This window comes from Ammodytes marinus (assembly GCF_949987685.1).
Source record: "Ammodytes marinus genome assembly, chromosome: 9".
NCBI classification, from domain to species: Eukaryota; Metazoa; Chordata; class Actinopteri; order Uranoscopiformes; family Ammodytidae; genus Ammodytes; species Ammodytes marinus.
The window spans coordinates 14,504,794-14,520,390 of NC_137213.1; the positions used below are offsets into that span (position 1 = coordinate 14,504,794).

Here is a 15,597-nt window from a genome sequence, read left to right on the forward strand (position 1 = left end):
GGCAAGCTGAGGGGACTTGGAGGCATATGCGCCTTTCCATCTGTTGCTCACTCACTGCTTTTCCAAACCCCTTCCTCTGTCAGCAGCCATCTGCTTCCAGCCCTACCCCACTGGCAGGAAACATGAGCACTTCCAGCATAGGATATGGATGATGCACACATTGTAAAAAAAAAGAAGAAAAAAAAGAAGAAGAAAAGCCTATAGCCTATTTGTTCACGGTCTTGGCACTAACATCAAAAACTAGATAATTTTGAAAAAGTGAATTTAAAATATCACAAGAAAAAACAACCTTAGATGTACTGTAGGGGAGAAACTAAAACATGTTTCATAATCCATTTATCTTTTTTCTGGATTAATCATTACATTTTTGGTAAAGCTGCAAAAACATTATTTGACCGACAGAAAAACAGCATGCTGTCTCAGCATCAATCATCAAAGTAATGTGTCCTCCCCATTAGCTGCTTAATGTCGAACACCCATAGATTCATGTATTGTTGGTGCCAACGCATATCTCTTTTGCTGTAGTGAAAACGTAGGGATTCAAAATTATCTCGACACCAAAATTCAATGGCTCTTCCCTACATTCGACCAGAACTACTCCGCACAATCCATTAACAATGTCAGAATATGTCAAAATGGAAAAACAACCTTCTCCTCTCTGCTCATAAGAGAATAGGATGAGTAGGCTAGGCTCTACATTTTTCCTTTAAAAAGAAAAAAAAGGGGAAACCCTGACCAGCTCACTACTGCCCCTCCACATTCAGAACACAAGAGAGATAAAGAATTAGCTGTCGATCAATGGGAGAGAGAGAGAGCCTTTTGTTCAGCAGCACAATGGTAGACATTCTGTTGTGGAGGATAGCGTCATTTAGCCTTTTGCTAAGGTCCTGCAACAGAGAGGGAGAGAGGGAGAGAGAGAGGACAGCCGGGCATGTGCAGAAATAGCAGCGTGACCCCTCAAGACCTCCTAGGCCTTTCAGACCAAAGGCTCTGTTTACAGCTCACCAGTTCAGCTCATCTCTGCTGCTGAACCACGGTCAAGAGTCGGGTGCAGTGTCAAAATGCATTTCAATGGAGGGCGTAATGATCGTTCCAAAGCCACTGACGAGAGACACTGTATTAGGCTAATCAGAAAACAGGGAGTACCATTCAGAGTGACACGTGTGCAAACCCCTGTTAAGGGTCAGGGGTAAAAAGTCTGTTACTACTACACTCTAGATTGAATAAACCCGTGACGTAGAACTTGATGCGAAGTGTTTTCTCAACACATGCTCTCAAGGAATAACCCTGGCTGACACCCAGTACCTGTCACGCTCAACACAGAGGTGGTTCGGTTGCTACAGATGCTGCGGAGGATCTGACAATGTCTTCCGAGTGAATGGGGAAATCAAAAAAAGCTTATACTTTTATCAATGCCCTCTTCGGCAACTTGTCATGGGAGCTGCTTGCACATTTCAAGTGCCCGGATTAATCTGTGCCACATTACATCAAAAAGGCTCAACTGTCATGTTGAAAGTGGTGTTTGAGACCACTGAGACTTGAGATACAGCAATGTTGTTGCTCTATCCTCCGACAGACTGATCGCTTTATTTTCCAACACTGGTGCAGCTAAAGTAAAATGTGTAAACAATTTTGCTAGGTAATCCGTGTTTAAATGATTTAATGCATATATTTAGAAATATCATGGTAAGCCATTTTGCCAGATTGACACCACTTTCATGTCCATATATTAAGTGCAGAGCTGGAGCGAGGATGCTTTATGCTATCTTACTTTGCATAAAGACTTGAAGCAGGGTTAAACGGCTAGTCTGGCTTTGTCTGAAAAACTTCTCCTAATCTCACTAATTGACAGAGACTTTGTTTAACCCATACACAATAAATCAAAATGATTTGAGGTTTTACAGGAAGTTGTGTGTTGTATCTTTTTATTGGAAAACAAAATTTGGGAGCATCGACTTCCTTGAGTCCTGTCTCTTTTGTCACTTTTTTCAGTTCTGTTTGTGTACAAATTAAAGAAATTATTTTCAATCGCGGTAAATGTTTGATTAGTTTTTGAATTTTGGAGAGAGATAGGCCAACAGTTTCCTCCTGCTTACAATCCTTATGCTAAGCTAGGCTAATCATATCATGGTTCCAGCTTCATGCTTAGCATGACAGACATGACAGTGGTATAAGTCTACTGATTTAACTCTCACAGCAGATGTGCGTATTTCCCAAGATATCGAACAATTACATAATAAATTATAAGTTTGCTAAAATAGTGGGATGAAGGCCATCTAGTCAACTAGTTTGCTTCTGATCATTCCTGCCTTATTTTAGCGATGTTATGAAAAGGTTTACAGCCCAAAAACATATTCTAGGTGCATAACAGCTTTATGAGCTTATCATTTAACTAAAATTTGACTTGCTATTTGTACATATACAATTGACAGGGTGGGTGAAGCATATTGCAAAAATGCATGCACAAATACTATATGAAGGACTTGTGGTTCCAGCATAAAGATGTCAATTTACAGGATTTTGAGGTAGCCTATTAAGACAAATGCCTCAGAATAATGGGATAATATTTAGCATATACATATTTCTAGAGATACCCACCTACGATTTATTTGTGCTTCCTTTGTTACTCAGTCAGAACACAGAAAATTAAAATTAAAACAAGAGGGGGAGAGAGAGAAACAGGCCATTGCTGGGTTTATTCCATGCCTCAAAGATGTATTTATGCAAGGTTTTATTTAGGCACAGGATCTACAACTAGTAAATACTTACTGAGCTACTCTATAAACACCAGCATTCCACATTAACAGCAATTTACATTGACATGCTGTGGAAGGGACACAGCTGGTGGTATTGACTGACATTGCTAACTCTATAACAGTTTCTAATCCATATTCACAGATACAGTTTGGAAATATAATGAGCACATTGTCACAGGAGTTCGCTTGGCAGAAGTAGCAGTGGCATTTCCCTGACACAGATGGCCCATAGTGACAACTGTGTAAGCCCAGTTCCTCGAAAATAAAATTCACCCAAATCTGAACTTTTAAACTGTTACAACTCAATGGAAACCCTCTGTAAACCCAGCCTCTATTCTCATATTCAATGAATAATAATTAATCAGCACTGACTGTAGTAGTAAACCACAAAAGCTACGCCATGACAGCATGTGGTCAATAAAAACAATGTTAATCAGGATATTTCAGTGTTTTGATATCTCAGTGGAGGAAATAAATCCACGCTTCAGAGGCAATGGAAACATGCATTATCATAATTGTCTGCGTGTGATTAGCAGATGAGCACTCTGTCCATGCTCTGCTTGGCAATGGACTACAAGAGAGCTGCAGTGTGTATCAGGGAGCTGCTTAGGTGCCACACAATGCCAACAGAGCGCTCTGAGTCTTCAGTCTGTGCCCTTTTTGTATCTCCCTGCGTCGTCCCTATTGCCATCCGAGCACACAATGTCCCATTGTACGGGCTTATTATTGCTTTCTTGAAATCCCAAGCACCCCTCTTGAGAAGCAGAGGATTTACGTGACCGCCCTTGCTCTGACATTGGACTGTGTCAGTTAGCAATGTCAAAGTCAACGTGGTCTTTATGTTTTATTAAAAACACGGTAATATCTCAAGATACAAGAAGATGTTAGAACAATGCAACATCATAACCCTCAGTCAATAATCATCACCTGCTGCCGAGGAAGTGCGACGCCACCCTTGAAGTTTAAAAAGCAGGAAGGAGTCAAATGTTTAAGTCAGCACGTCTGTAGGGGCACCATGTACCTGCATACATGCACATATCTTTTCAACCACCTACAGCAAGACTGAAGAAGATGAAAGACTATTTTGCCAGACTTATACGAATATAAATTAGGGTAGCAATCACAAGTCCCATTGAACCAAGAGACCAAAGAAAAAACTATTCCCAGGGTATAGCCATGTTAATGGAACACTCCACATTGAAACGAAAAGCTAAAAATATATCTGAAAATCACACACAATCACTGCAGCTGTCTGTCTCCATATCTCAACAATCTGGATTATTTTCTACTTACTAACAAATCAAATATTGGCCCTTAACAAACCCAGGTTCCTACTCTAGTTCAAAGATCAGGTTGTAAACAGTGTTAGCCACTTATTTATGTCTCATGTCTCAGCAAAAAACACATTTGCGAATAATATTACCATTTTTAACCTCTCTGATATTACAAACACTTAAGTTATTAATCTTGCATGACTATTCATAACCTTGGCTATCTGACTTAACTCTAACTGGTGCATTATGAACGCTGTTAAGGGTAACCTTTAAGGTCAATGTAAGGACGATTGACGACATATAATGACGACATATTTTGCCCAGCTAGCACATCACATGTTGTGATGTCGATAAACAATAAAAGAGATACACATCCTTTCTTATGGTATTTATTTCCTTTCTTGTCCGCCATGTGTGACTCATCCGCACACTGGATGGGGGTTTAATCTTCTATCAGTTGATTACTGCTGTGGTGCAATCATCAGCTGGATTTGTCTGTCTTGGCTGGCAGCTAAAAAAACTTTCTGCAGCAAACCACAGCTTTTTGCTGCATCGTCAATGTTACTTCACGGTGAGGCTCAAAGAGGACCACTGGCAAGAAGACTGGCCAGTGTGATTGTTGTGATGGAGACTGCAACATCAAGAGATTTCAACAGATTGGCTCCCAATGTAAGCCACTGCTCATTAGACTCAACAAACTTTGGTTTTATCAGATGCACATTGAAGTATTATGCTCATGTTTTCATGTTTATATGCAGGATAATCACTTTTTATACAATGGATATGTAGATCCAAATGGAGTCGATTCTTTCTTGAATTGCATTGTAGTCACTATGTGCAAATCTTTACTTCTTATTATCAGCAGCATCCCGCAGTGATCTGAACAATCTGCTGGATAGCAGTGTGTCCGACAAGATCCAGAAACTCCCCAACATGTTTCCTCGGGGGACACAGTCTCAAAGAGTTTGATATGATGCCGACTCCCATGGACTTATTCTCAGACAGAAGCTTAAACTACCTGTCGTTGAAGACATCACACGGATAAAGCCAAAGTATTGTCCAGGAAATTGCACTTTTCAATTTAGTCTGATTGATTGAAGTGCTGATTTGCTCCAGCAGCAACCCCAACCTTTAATCCTTTGGATTTTAGAATCCTTTTAGCATTCATGTCAATGATGGTTCTCGGGTCATAGGTCCAAGCTGTTATGTGGGTTTGGCACAAGGCTGGAATACCAACCAGCTGCCACTGGGGCCCCACCAAAAAAGTGCAAGGTATACAGTATGTCAGTTCCTTATTATTGTTATTATTCCGTATTCCTTATATAATTTTTTATTTCCGGCAAATTAGTTCTGGAACTGTTCCATTAAATTATTGCAAACTGACCAGGTAGTACAGTACAGGAATACAGGTTGGTCTCTGCACAAAATATAATGAAGCGCCACCTTAAGTGTGTTGTGTGCACTGTATTGGATGGGGAATTGGAGGCAACAGGGGCCGAACAGCCTATTTCTGCCCCAGAGCCATTACCTGGACATACTTATTGAGGCCCTGTGGATTGAACGTCTTCCACACTTGCCAACCACTTAGTACTTCTCTATATTTTGACACTGCCAATTCGCCTTGCACATTTCCTTGCCTGGTCTTTCTCACAGCTCGTCGACAATAACACGCTTCTAATTGTCTAATTTAAATAATTTTTAGTTGTCCATAGACAGAAACAAATTGTTACTTGGAATTGAATTGTTAATTGGCTCACAGACACCAAGCAGCTCCCTGAATATGAATCACCGCAAACTGGAACAATGTGAGGCACAAAAAAACACACACAAAAAAAAAATACAAATCCCAGAATGGAGTGTCATCATAATATCAGGGTTCCTACACATATGACATATAAAGGTAGTATTAATCAACAAAACCAGGACAATTTGGTAATGATGATGGGAACTCATTTTGTAAGAAATGATAAGGCTGTAATTTCTATTCACTCTGTCTCTAGCATGAGCCACTGGTTCCTTAGCAACGGACTCTGAAATGATGCAAGATTGAAGAGGAACATCTCTGCAGTTTCACAGTGCAGGTGAAGACAAGTGGGCCAATGTCTCGCGCTGCAGCTCTTCAAAGCTGTTGAAGTTACAGTTAATAGGCTGCATCTCATTTAACAAATACACCAGGAGGTAGACCACATCAAAGCTAATCCAACATACCACATCCAACATCAATCTGTTATGCCTTTTGACATACGGTGTAGGTTTGAAATATCAAATCAAGCATGTACTTAACATCAAAGTTTCCCCCCAACAATATGCTGAACAGATTCATAAAAATACCATTACAGGGGAGTTCACTTTGCATTGATGTGGCCGTGTTGTTGTTGGTGGATTAATTGTTTTGGGATTGACTATTTCCCAGTCTGACATTTTGTACAAGCCTGCAGGTGTGGGCACAGTGCCACAATCATCACAGTTTTCTTTATATTCCGACGGATAAGTGTCAAAGGCACAGAAAATGTGACAAAAGAGATTTGAATTCTCAAACCACACCAATCAATGAGCATCACATTTAGCATGCGGCACGTCATCAACATCAGAAACCCAGGTCTTGTTTCCATTTTTTTTTAATCAAAATCACACAAAGCTTGAAAGTGTCACAGACAGCCCAGTTCCTCCACCAACAGAAGCAGAGGTGGACAATAATGCAATCCATACGTCATGTTATGGGAGCTATAAAAAGGTACAGTGGCTTAGTTCGCACATTATCCAATATCTATGACCCTGTTCTTTGCACTCTTTTTCTGGGGGTTGCTAAAGGGCACTCTTGAAAAATAAAAGTATGTAATTGAAACAAACTCCAACTGCTTGAATGAGAATGTAAGGATCAACAATAAAAGTGACGTTCACCACAAGAGAGTTACTCTTTTATTATGAATTAAATTATGAGACCTAAAATTGGAGTATTTCAGAGTTTCCTGTAGGTAGCAGAAACAAAACCTTTGTATCGAAACATACGTTTGTGAATAAGGCAAGCAGTAAGCTTTTTTGTTATGGAGGAGTCAAATCTAGAATTAGCTCATAAAAAGGCTCCAGTGTTGTCAAATCAAGAAGCAGAATAAAGACTTGCCTTCATTGAAAACATTATGCAACAATCCTAAGGCACGAGAAAAAAGAATTAAAAAAATGGTTGGGCTGAGACACCACAGGCCCACTGGTTGATTGATCTTTACGAGAAAAACAGGTAATCATTTTCATTTTTTGATCTGTCCTCCTAACCCCTCAAGGTAAAGATCAAAACTTAAAAATATTGTTCAACAAGCAGAACAAGATGTCACGGCCTGCTGTTTAATTGATGGATAACATAACAAAATAAAAATAAATCTTGAAACATGTTCAATGTGGATTGCACACACCGATTCCTCCTATCTTTTGACTGATTCCTGAGGTTATCCAACAATAACAAAAATATGTTTGATTGTGTTTAGGCATTCAACAACATATCCCATAAATCTTTGCTATTGGCTATGTGGCCAGCGCCATACAGGAAGTGTAGCTGGGACTGACAAAATATCCATTCAGCCATATTTTTGTTTGAGAGGCAAAGTCTTCATATTGTCATGGCCAGCACAATCTAACACTATACAACAACACTCTTTCCACTCTCAACTCATCACTTCTGCCAGAAACAAGAGCTGGTTGGTTTCACTGATAGCTACTCCACGTTCCTTCTAAGAATTAAGAAAAACACAACAAAACAACTGAGTGCAAAACAAAATGAGTGTGTGCTGCAACATCGTGCTTGTTATTTTGTAATGTATTTTTAAAACCAAGATGATGCTACCAAATGCAGGACTAAGCCAAAAGGTGAAAACGTGTACATTTCAGACAGCTGACTTTGATGGACAGTACACTGAATGACATGTCAAGACCAGGCCATAGATTGGATACACGGGCAGGAGAGTGGCGGGGAAGCAACATGCAAGAAACTGCTACCATCATTTAAGGTGTACTATCATCACCCTTACTTGAATTTGACAAGCTGCTGTAGCTTTTCCACACACCATGCAGCGCTGGTTCACAGTCAATTACAGTCATCCTTTCCTGGTCAGGTATAAAACCATTTGGACGAACTAGTGAGACAAAGAACCTGCAGAGTGGCTTTTTGACCAACATGCCATCTCTAGTGGCACTTCCTCTGCTCTCTCTCTCCCTCTCTGCATTGTTGAGGGCAATCACTAGTTTCATGTAACATGTGACTTCACATTGGTAGCCTCTGCCATGGACATAGGTTTTTAAAAAAACACAAACAACTAAACAGAAAACTGGACTTCAGTGGATGATAGGCGGAAACAGTGCTCCCTTTAGCAAAGGGCATTATGCAGCCAATTAGGCTACAGTTGCACACACAGGCTGCCTCTTGTGAGTACAGTTGAACATTTGATTGTTAACACTGCGGTGCATTTGGGGGGGTGGGGGGGAGATTCACTCCTTGAGCAGCAGGACTATCAGATCGGCGACGCCCCCAGCCAGCCTCAAAGTGCGATTGTTGACACTGTGCTTGCGCCCATGACAATTGTTACCGAGTGCACATAAAAGGAAATGAAAGGAAAGTAGAGACCCCCCTTCTCTAAACAGACACAAATCACCCCCCATACCTCCCTCCCTTACAACCCTCAATGAATGAGATCGCGCCGAACGGCAGTGAAAGCCTAGCCCATACACTTACCTTCAATGGAGATTACATGCTCTCGGATCTGGTTCTGCAGGGCCAGGTCATCGATGCGTTCAACCAGGTCGTAGATGGCGTAAATGTTCGGGTGGACTGACTCGAACCGATGGATCTCTGCCCTGATGGCCGCTGAGTTGGACAGAACATACTGCTGCGAGCCCGCTTGGCCGGGTTGGCTCGCCTGGCCTGACACGGTGCCCGAACCGAACTGGCCCGCGCCTGAGCCCCCGGACGATCCGGATCCGAACTGGGAAGGGATGGACTGGGGCACCGGGACGGGAACAACCACCGGGACTGTGCCTGGAGAGGGCATGGCCGGCTGAGACTGCGAGATACCGGACCCTGGGACACTCGACTGGAAATTCATCTTGTTTCTTGCTTCTTCTTCTTTCTTTTTTTGGGAGGGAGCGACTAACTCTTTTACAGCGGCAGCACAAATCTGCAGACTAGAATTTGGGATTTCAGGCGAAGAAGCGAACAAAAGAAGTCCGCGCGAATTGATGGTCTGGAAAACGATCGGCGCAGAAGCATCAATAGTTGGTCGCCAATTGCAACAAAACGCGGCTGTTGTTCATATTACTAAAACTTGACTGTGATTCATTTTCCGTTATTTTGGCCAGATCTATCCACGGCCCTTTCTTTTCAGTGGCTCGCACAAACCCCGCAATGCCTACCACTTGGACACTCCTATATGGGCCACACCGCTGTGTTGGTCAAAGCCGTTTTCCTCAGTTGCTCTGTTTGAAGGAGACAATGGGCTAGGCTTCAGCGAGGCGCCCTAGCTGGTCCTCTGCCTTGAATGCGTTGTCTCTACGCTGAAACGAAATAGCGTTTAGTCCTCTTTGGTCCAAGTGGTCCCTGCCCAGAGCCCTCCTCCGCATGCTAAAACGTCACCCATCACGTAATTTTTGAGGGGGGAGGGTGTGATTGGATTTGGTGGAGGGGGAGAGAATCGCAACGTGCATCATTATAATATCCTACCCCTACCTGACAGTTATGCAACACCACACACACACACACACACACACACACACACACACACACACACACACACACACACACACACACACACACACACACACACACACACACACACACACACACACACACAAACGACTGCTGCTAGACGCAAGCGTAGATGCTGCTATTAAGCCAAATTAGAAATAATGTTTTTCTTTTATATCACCTCGATTGATTAGACCTAGGCTATAAGCCTATCCCATGTGGGCCTACACACTCCCACTTTCCAAAGTGCACGCTTGCGCGTTGGCACGCAGGTAAGCACGTATGCCTACTCAGATAGCCTATAAGACATGTGAGAGACATATTTGGGCAAAATGTTTATTCTCTTGTAGGCCTAACTCCAATATAGCCTACTCCATGATGTAGGCTGTCTTTGAACAGTTCGTATCGGTGGATGTCTGGGCAATTCAGATTCAAAACCACAGCTGTTCAAATACCAAACACCAATCTCTTCGGCCTACGCATAGCCCATGTAGCCTATTTGCAATATATTTACATGTGGGTAAACCCTTACATTGCAGTGATAAAGCATAGTCGTGTCACTCCCTTTATTATTTTAAACACATAGGCTACCTGTGTTGTGTATGAAACCTTGGGTCAACTTTCTCCACATCATGCATCATCAAATATTACTACAGGCTCTCTCTCTCTCTTACATTATAGGAATCTCATGAGAAGTAGAGTGGTGTGTGGGTCGGCCTGAACTGAAAAGGAGGCGACAGATCCACCTGCTGGTTTGAATGCGCACTACAACAACAGCTGTCAATGGCCAGATGACTGTCACAGTCAGTCAAGGTTCTGGTATTGGTGCAGCAGCGTGGTGTAGCAGATGATGACTCATTGAACACAGCTAGACACATGGCAATTGCATGTCTGCAGTGTCAGTGTGTTACACTTTCAGCTCAAGTGACTTGACCGTTTTTTGACGCTGCAAAGAAGAAGAAAACATGAGAAAGTTCTATCTAAAATAAGTCAAATATTAATAAGGAAAAATTCAAGCAGTACAGTTCCTGAACTCCCAGGCAGCCTGCGGCTCAGAGATATCTTCTCACACATTAATAATACAGAGTGCAATTACAATTTTTCATAAGTCTTCCCAGTACAGTAACAGTAGGAAACCCACCTCTCATCTGGAGATTAATATTGGTTTTACCACAGGAGGGATTTCCTGGGGACATGATAATTTGGATAATTCCCATTTTAGCATATTTTTTTTTGTTCAGTATTTTTTTTAAAGGCATTATAAAGTGGCAGTGGTTTCCAATACAACCTGAATGGGTGACATGGCATTCAATAACTTTGTAATGCATTTGAAAGTTTTTCTTTCGCATATTTATGTAATTATATATATCTCATTTGTTATGTAACCAACCCTGTTTATTGGATATGGTAATATACATCTCTGAGCAGCTGCACAGACACATAACTCTTTGTTATTTGCTCCAGCAGCATTGCGTCTGAGCGATTAAAGATTCAGCAGCAAGAGGAACCTGCTGTTTTGAAGATTATGATCATTATTGATGTTTTTTTCTATAAATTAATAGCCGATCCTGTCGTAAGCCAAATTAACAACTAGCAACAATCTTGAGTAGCCACTTTTATGTAGCTTGGCATGTTTGAAGGCGACAGAACATAATTTTATGGAAAGTGACTCTTTATAATACCATGTCAGAATCTGAAGACAGTATAAAACATATCCCTCTATTTATGTAACACACTTTACTGTATATGTCAGCCTTCTGCTTCCATCTGTTGACCACACTCGGAACTTACCCTCCCAAACATTACTACGCTCATCTTGTGGCACTTTATTTTAGTAAACAACATTTATATTTTTCAATCTGGCCATAAAGATTTTGTCACTCTCCACTTTTCCATTTCACAGCAATGTTCCATTCATCATCCTTTTGCACAACAATTACTTGCTTGTAGGTGAGCTCTTCTGGTTAATAAAAAGCGGCAGGGAGCCACAAATGACATTTTGTGGATCTTTAAATAATTTGATATTCTGATACAATATTTTTGCACTAACTTCACGTTTCTGATTATCTGCAACTTGTATGGCTTACATCATGCTATGAGCAATCACATGAATTATGCAGTTAATTCTCTGGCTCATTTAGTATGTATTGACAGTGACACATGATAATGTTGGCACTACTATGAGGGACCATCATTTCATCCAGACACTTTGTGACACTTTCCATTTTTGGCAAAAGGCCAGCGGTGGCAACTAACAAAGAAGATATCCTCAATTAGACTACTTAAGTACAATTTTGATCTTTTCTTTGCTCTTCCATTTTCCCCTACTTCTTACCTAAACTCTGTTACATTACAGAGGAAACCGTTTTACTTTTTGCTGCACAACTTATTTGTAACCTTAGTTACTAGTTAAATTACAAATTCAGATTAGTGTTATAAAATATAATCAACAAATACATTATGATGCACTATTAAATATTAAGACAAGACATTGTTATTCCTATAGGGAAAATTCACAACCCCACAGCGGCACAATTGAAGTGATGAACCCATTTTGCTTAAATAATTATAATCCAACCGGTCCTGTAATATGATAACCATTCTGAAATGGGCCATTCTGCATAATTAGTATGTTCACTTTTGGTAGTTCAGGTTTATTATGATGATGATACCTTTGTTTGTGTGCTTGATTCAATTTTAAATGCAGGACTTTTACTTGTAACAGAGTATTTCTTCCACCACGGCAAACTATGTTGTAACAGTAGCCTAACCACAGTACACAACATGGCACTTAGAGTCACTGTCATGTAATCCAAGCCATTTCTCACAGCATTATGGAGATAAGACATTAACAGAAAGAAGAAGAGTGAAAACTTTGTGTTGAAGACTTCATCCAATGTCATTATCTGAAATTAGTCCAATAATTTTTTAGGCTTTTTTTCCCTCACAGAACTGCACTATGTCATCAGCAAGTTCAGCAATATTACTCCTAACTGACTCATTTGGTGACTTGCTGCTCCCAATGATCTGCGAGAGCTCTGAGTGCTGCCATCATGAATGCAAAAACAGCAGAGTTTCATTAACACAAACAGAGAAAATGTCAATGAAAAACCTGTCTGAATTATTGATTCTCATTTTCAACTTGCAGAGGACTAAATGCACATCTTGGAACTGACTCCTGCCCTAACCTCTTCACAAGGGCCTCACTATGACTCCGGAGTGTATCCTGCACTTGATCGCAATAGTGGCTTCACTGAAGACAAGCCACTCTCAAATGATTGCATATTTATCCATTAACCCACAGATGACCCCCTGGAAACAAAAAAAACTTCTTCCAGAAATGTAGCACATACACAAACACATCGAAGGAAATGCAATTGAATTATCATGGATCATATAATATTCGCTTAGTTTTATTAATGCACATAATCGCCAACTGCAAGATGGACTCAAAGGAAGAGCCATCACCACTCAAAGAATGCGGTCAAGACTAGAAATATTTCAAACTTACCCTTTATTATCTTATTAACCTTCTTTTTTTACCCAGCTAAAACAGAACATTCAGTGATATCATGCCAGCTGACCGAAAAATGTAATAATAAAATTCCATATAACTGTGTGGTTAAGTTTGACTGTGAAGGCCCAGTCACATGTATGTTAAGTGAATAGGCTGAGTTGTGCACACAATGACACACTGTTTAATATACAGTATATTTCACTTACTTTTCATATAATTCGTTATGAGTTGAGTTTCCTGTTTGCGTTAGTTTCAATCTTATCTTGTTAAACGTATGCTTTCTGGAACAAAAGGTCTCTTCTTGACAATTCATCTTCGTCTCCAGAGACTTGAGACTACCAGTTAAAGACTAACAAAGTTAAGAAGAGCCAAGGCATGGAATAACCCCAAGTAATTTGCCAGGAGCAGCTCGTGTGCTCATGTTGAAGCTCAATACGTAATTCATAACTGGATACATGTAATGCAAAATGAGTTCTGTTTTACGGAACACAGAGTACCAGCGTTCAGACTTTCTCTTTTTTTTGAACGACAGTTTAACAGAAGGCAAAAAAAGAAGCACATCGCTTTTTATATTCATATATGTATCTTCTTCTGTTAAATGTGGTCATTCACAAACTGAAGTGCAGTCTCCCATGGACATTGAAGTATGGGTAAACAAAACTCTGAATTTGTTTTGTGTCGCTGTGTGCGTGACTTCCTGTGGTTTCTCACACAGCCTTTATTGATATGTGAGTGAGGTCAGAGAGAGTTTAAAATAACAAACACATTGCCAACATTATACACCTTTCAAACAGTAGGTTGTGACAGAATAGAGGGAACTGGTAGCTTAGTAAGTGACAAAAATAGATTTGTTCTTTAGGGCATGCACAGGAGACAGCATCCCTTCACAAGCGCAGAGGGAAGAAATTAGTCTCTATTGATTCTTCTTTTATGTTCAGGCACTCTAGCATGCCATCCAGACACATAAGTTTAAACTACCATCTAAGGATGTAACCGGTGTGCTACAGAGGGCCAGTGGCCTTCACAAGCACAGGCCTCTCAGGAATTATAGATAGCTGTGCCTGGATCAGGCCAGTGACCTTGCCAGCCATGTGAGCGCTTCACTCTTTTTCTATATGGCTCAGGTTCAAGTTGTTAAACCATATCAAACACAGTAAACAAAACTCCAATAAAACAAGGTCATCCTTTTGCAATTGACTTTGATCGAGTTTATTTTAAGAAAGAAAAACAAACTTGTTATAGAGTGTGCTCACTTCCAAGGCCAAACCAATGTTTGATTTGCAGACCAGGGAACAAGAGACCAATTGTTCCTGCAGTGTGGTTTAGTGTTAGAAAATATTTTTTCTGGGGTGGATTTTAATTTAAGTCTCTGACTTTCATCTTAGCCCTCAATGATGTTTCAAAACTCAACACGGGCCACGCTTAATACAAAAAGAATGAGCTGGCAGTAAATGCCTTGGGGCGTAAAAGCAGACAAATGCATGTGGGAAAGTGTGACAATAAAGTAATTGTAAACCAAGTGTTGTGTTTAGGTACCGGGGTACACTGTGCACTCTATAACAACTCAAAACATTTTTTAATTTTTTTTTATCTTGATATGTTGTCACAATTCCAATTAATTTAATTTATTTGCTAATAGGTCCGAACAATTATTAGTTTTTTTTCCGACAACAGGAAATTATGCATTGCTTCTTTTTAATTATGGTATTTCTATTATTGGATGTCTAAAAGAGAGTCCACAGAAGGCTCAGGGTCAAACAAGAATATTATCACTCTTTCAGGACAACATACTGCACAGTTTTCTGTCATGGAATTACTTTTTGACAACCAAGAAATATCCTTTTTCATGCACAGTTCAGTTAAATACAACAATATTTCTTTATTTGGTGTACAAAGAATACATTTAAAACTTTTTGTTGCAAGAATTTTTTTGACTGATGTGATACAAAATGTGATGGCATGAGAGGAAATAAGGAGAGAAGGACAAAGAAAACACCCATTTGTTTCCATTAGTTGTGTTTGAGTGAAACCATTTATTGGGATACAGTGACCTCTAGGGGGAGAGTTTGGCTCAAAAACATGAAAAGGATTAAAGGGTCAGTTCACCTATATTACAATTACTAAACAAATAAAACAGTTACAGAAATTATCATGTAGGTTGATTGTCTAGTGGCTGTACCAATTATATTTTTATTTGAAAAATGTTCTGACACAAACTGTCACTGAAAGGGTTATTCATTATTGACATTTATGGTGCCAATAGGCAACATTTTAAATAGCTAGCTCGTGGGATATACTGGTCTATTTTACCACGTGATGTAA

The 15,597-nt window shown here is 40.3% G+C and overlaps 1 protein-coding gene across 1 annotated transcript in view; it reads right to left on the minus strand.

Annotated features, from left to right (window-relative positions):
- agap3 (ArfGAP with GTPase domain, ankyrin repeat and PH domain 3) overlaps positions 1-9,484 on the minus strand; it is a 259,851-nt gene extending 250,367 nt beyond the window's left edge. Inside the window, exon 1 of the mRNA XM_080033721.1 lies at positions 8,751-9,484. Coding sequence (XP_079889847.1) covers positions 8,751-9,120 — 370 coding nt within the window. The 5' untranslated portion in view covers positions 9,121-9,484. The remainder of the gene's footprint in view (positions 1-8,750) is intronic.
- Positions 9,485-15,597: the final 6,113 nt, after the last annotated feature.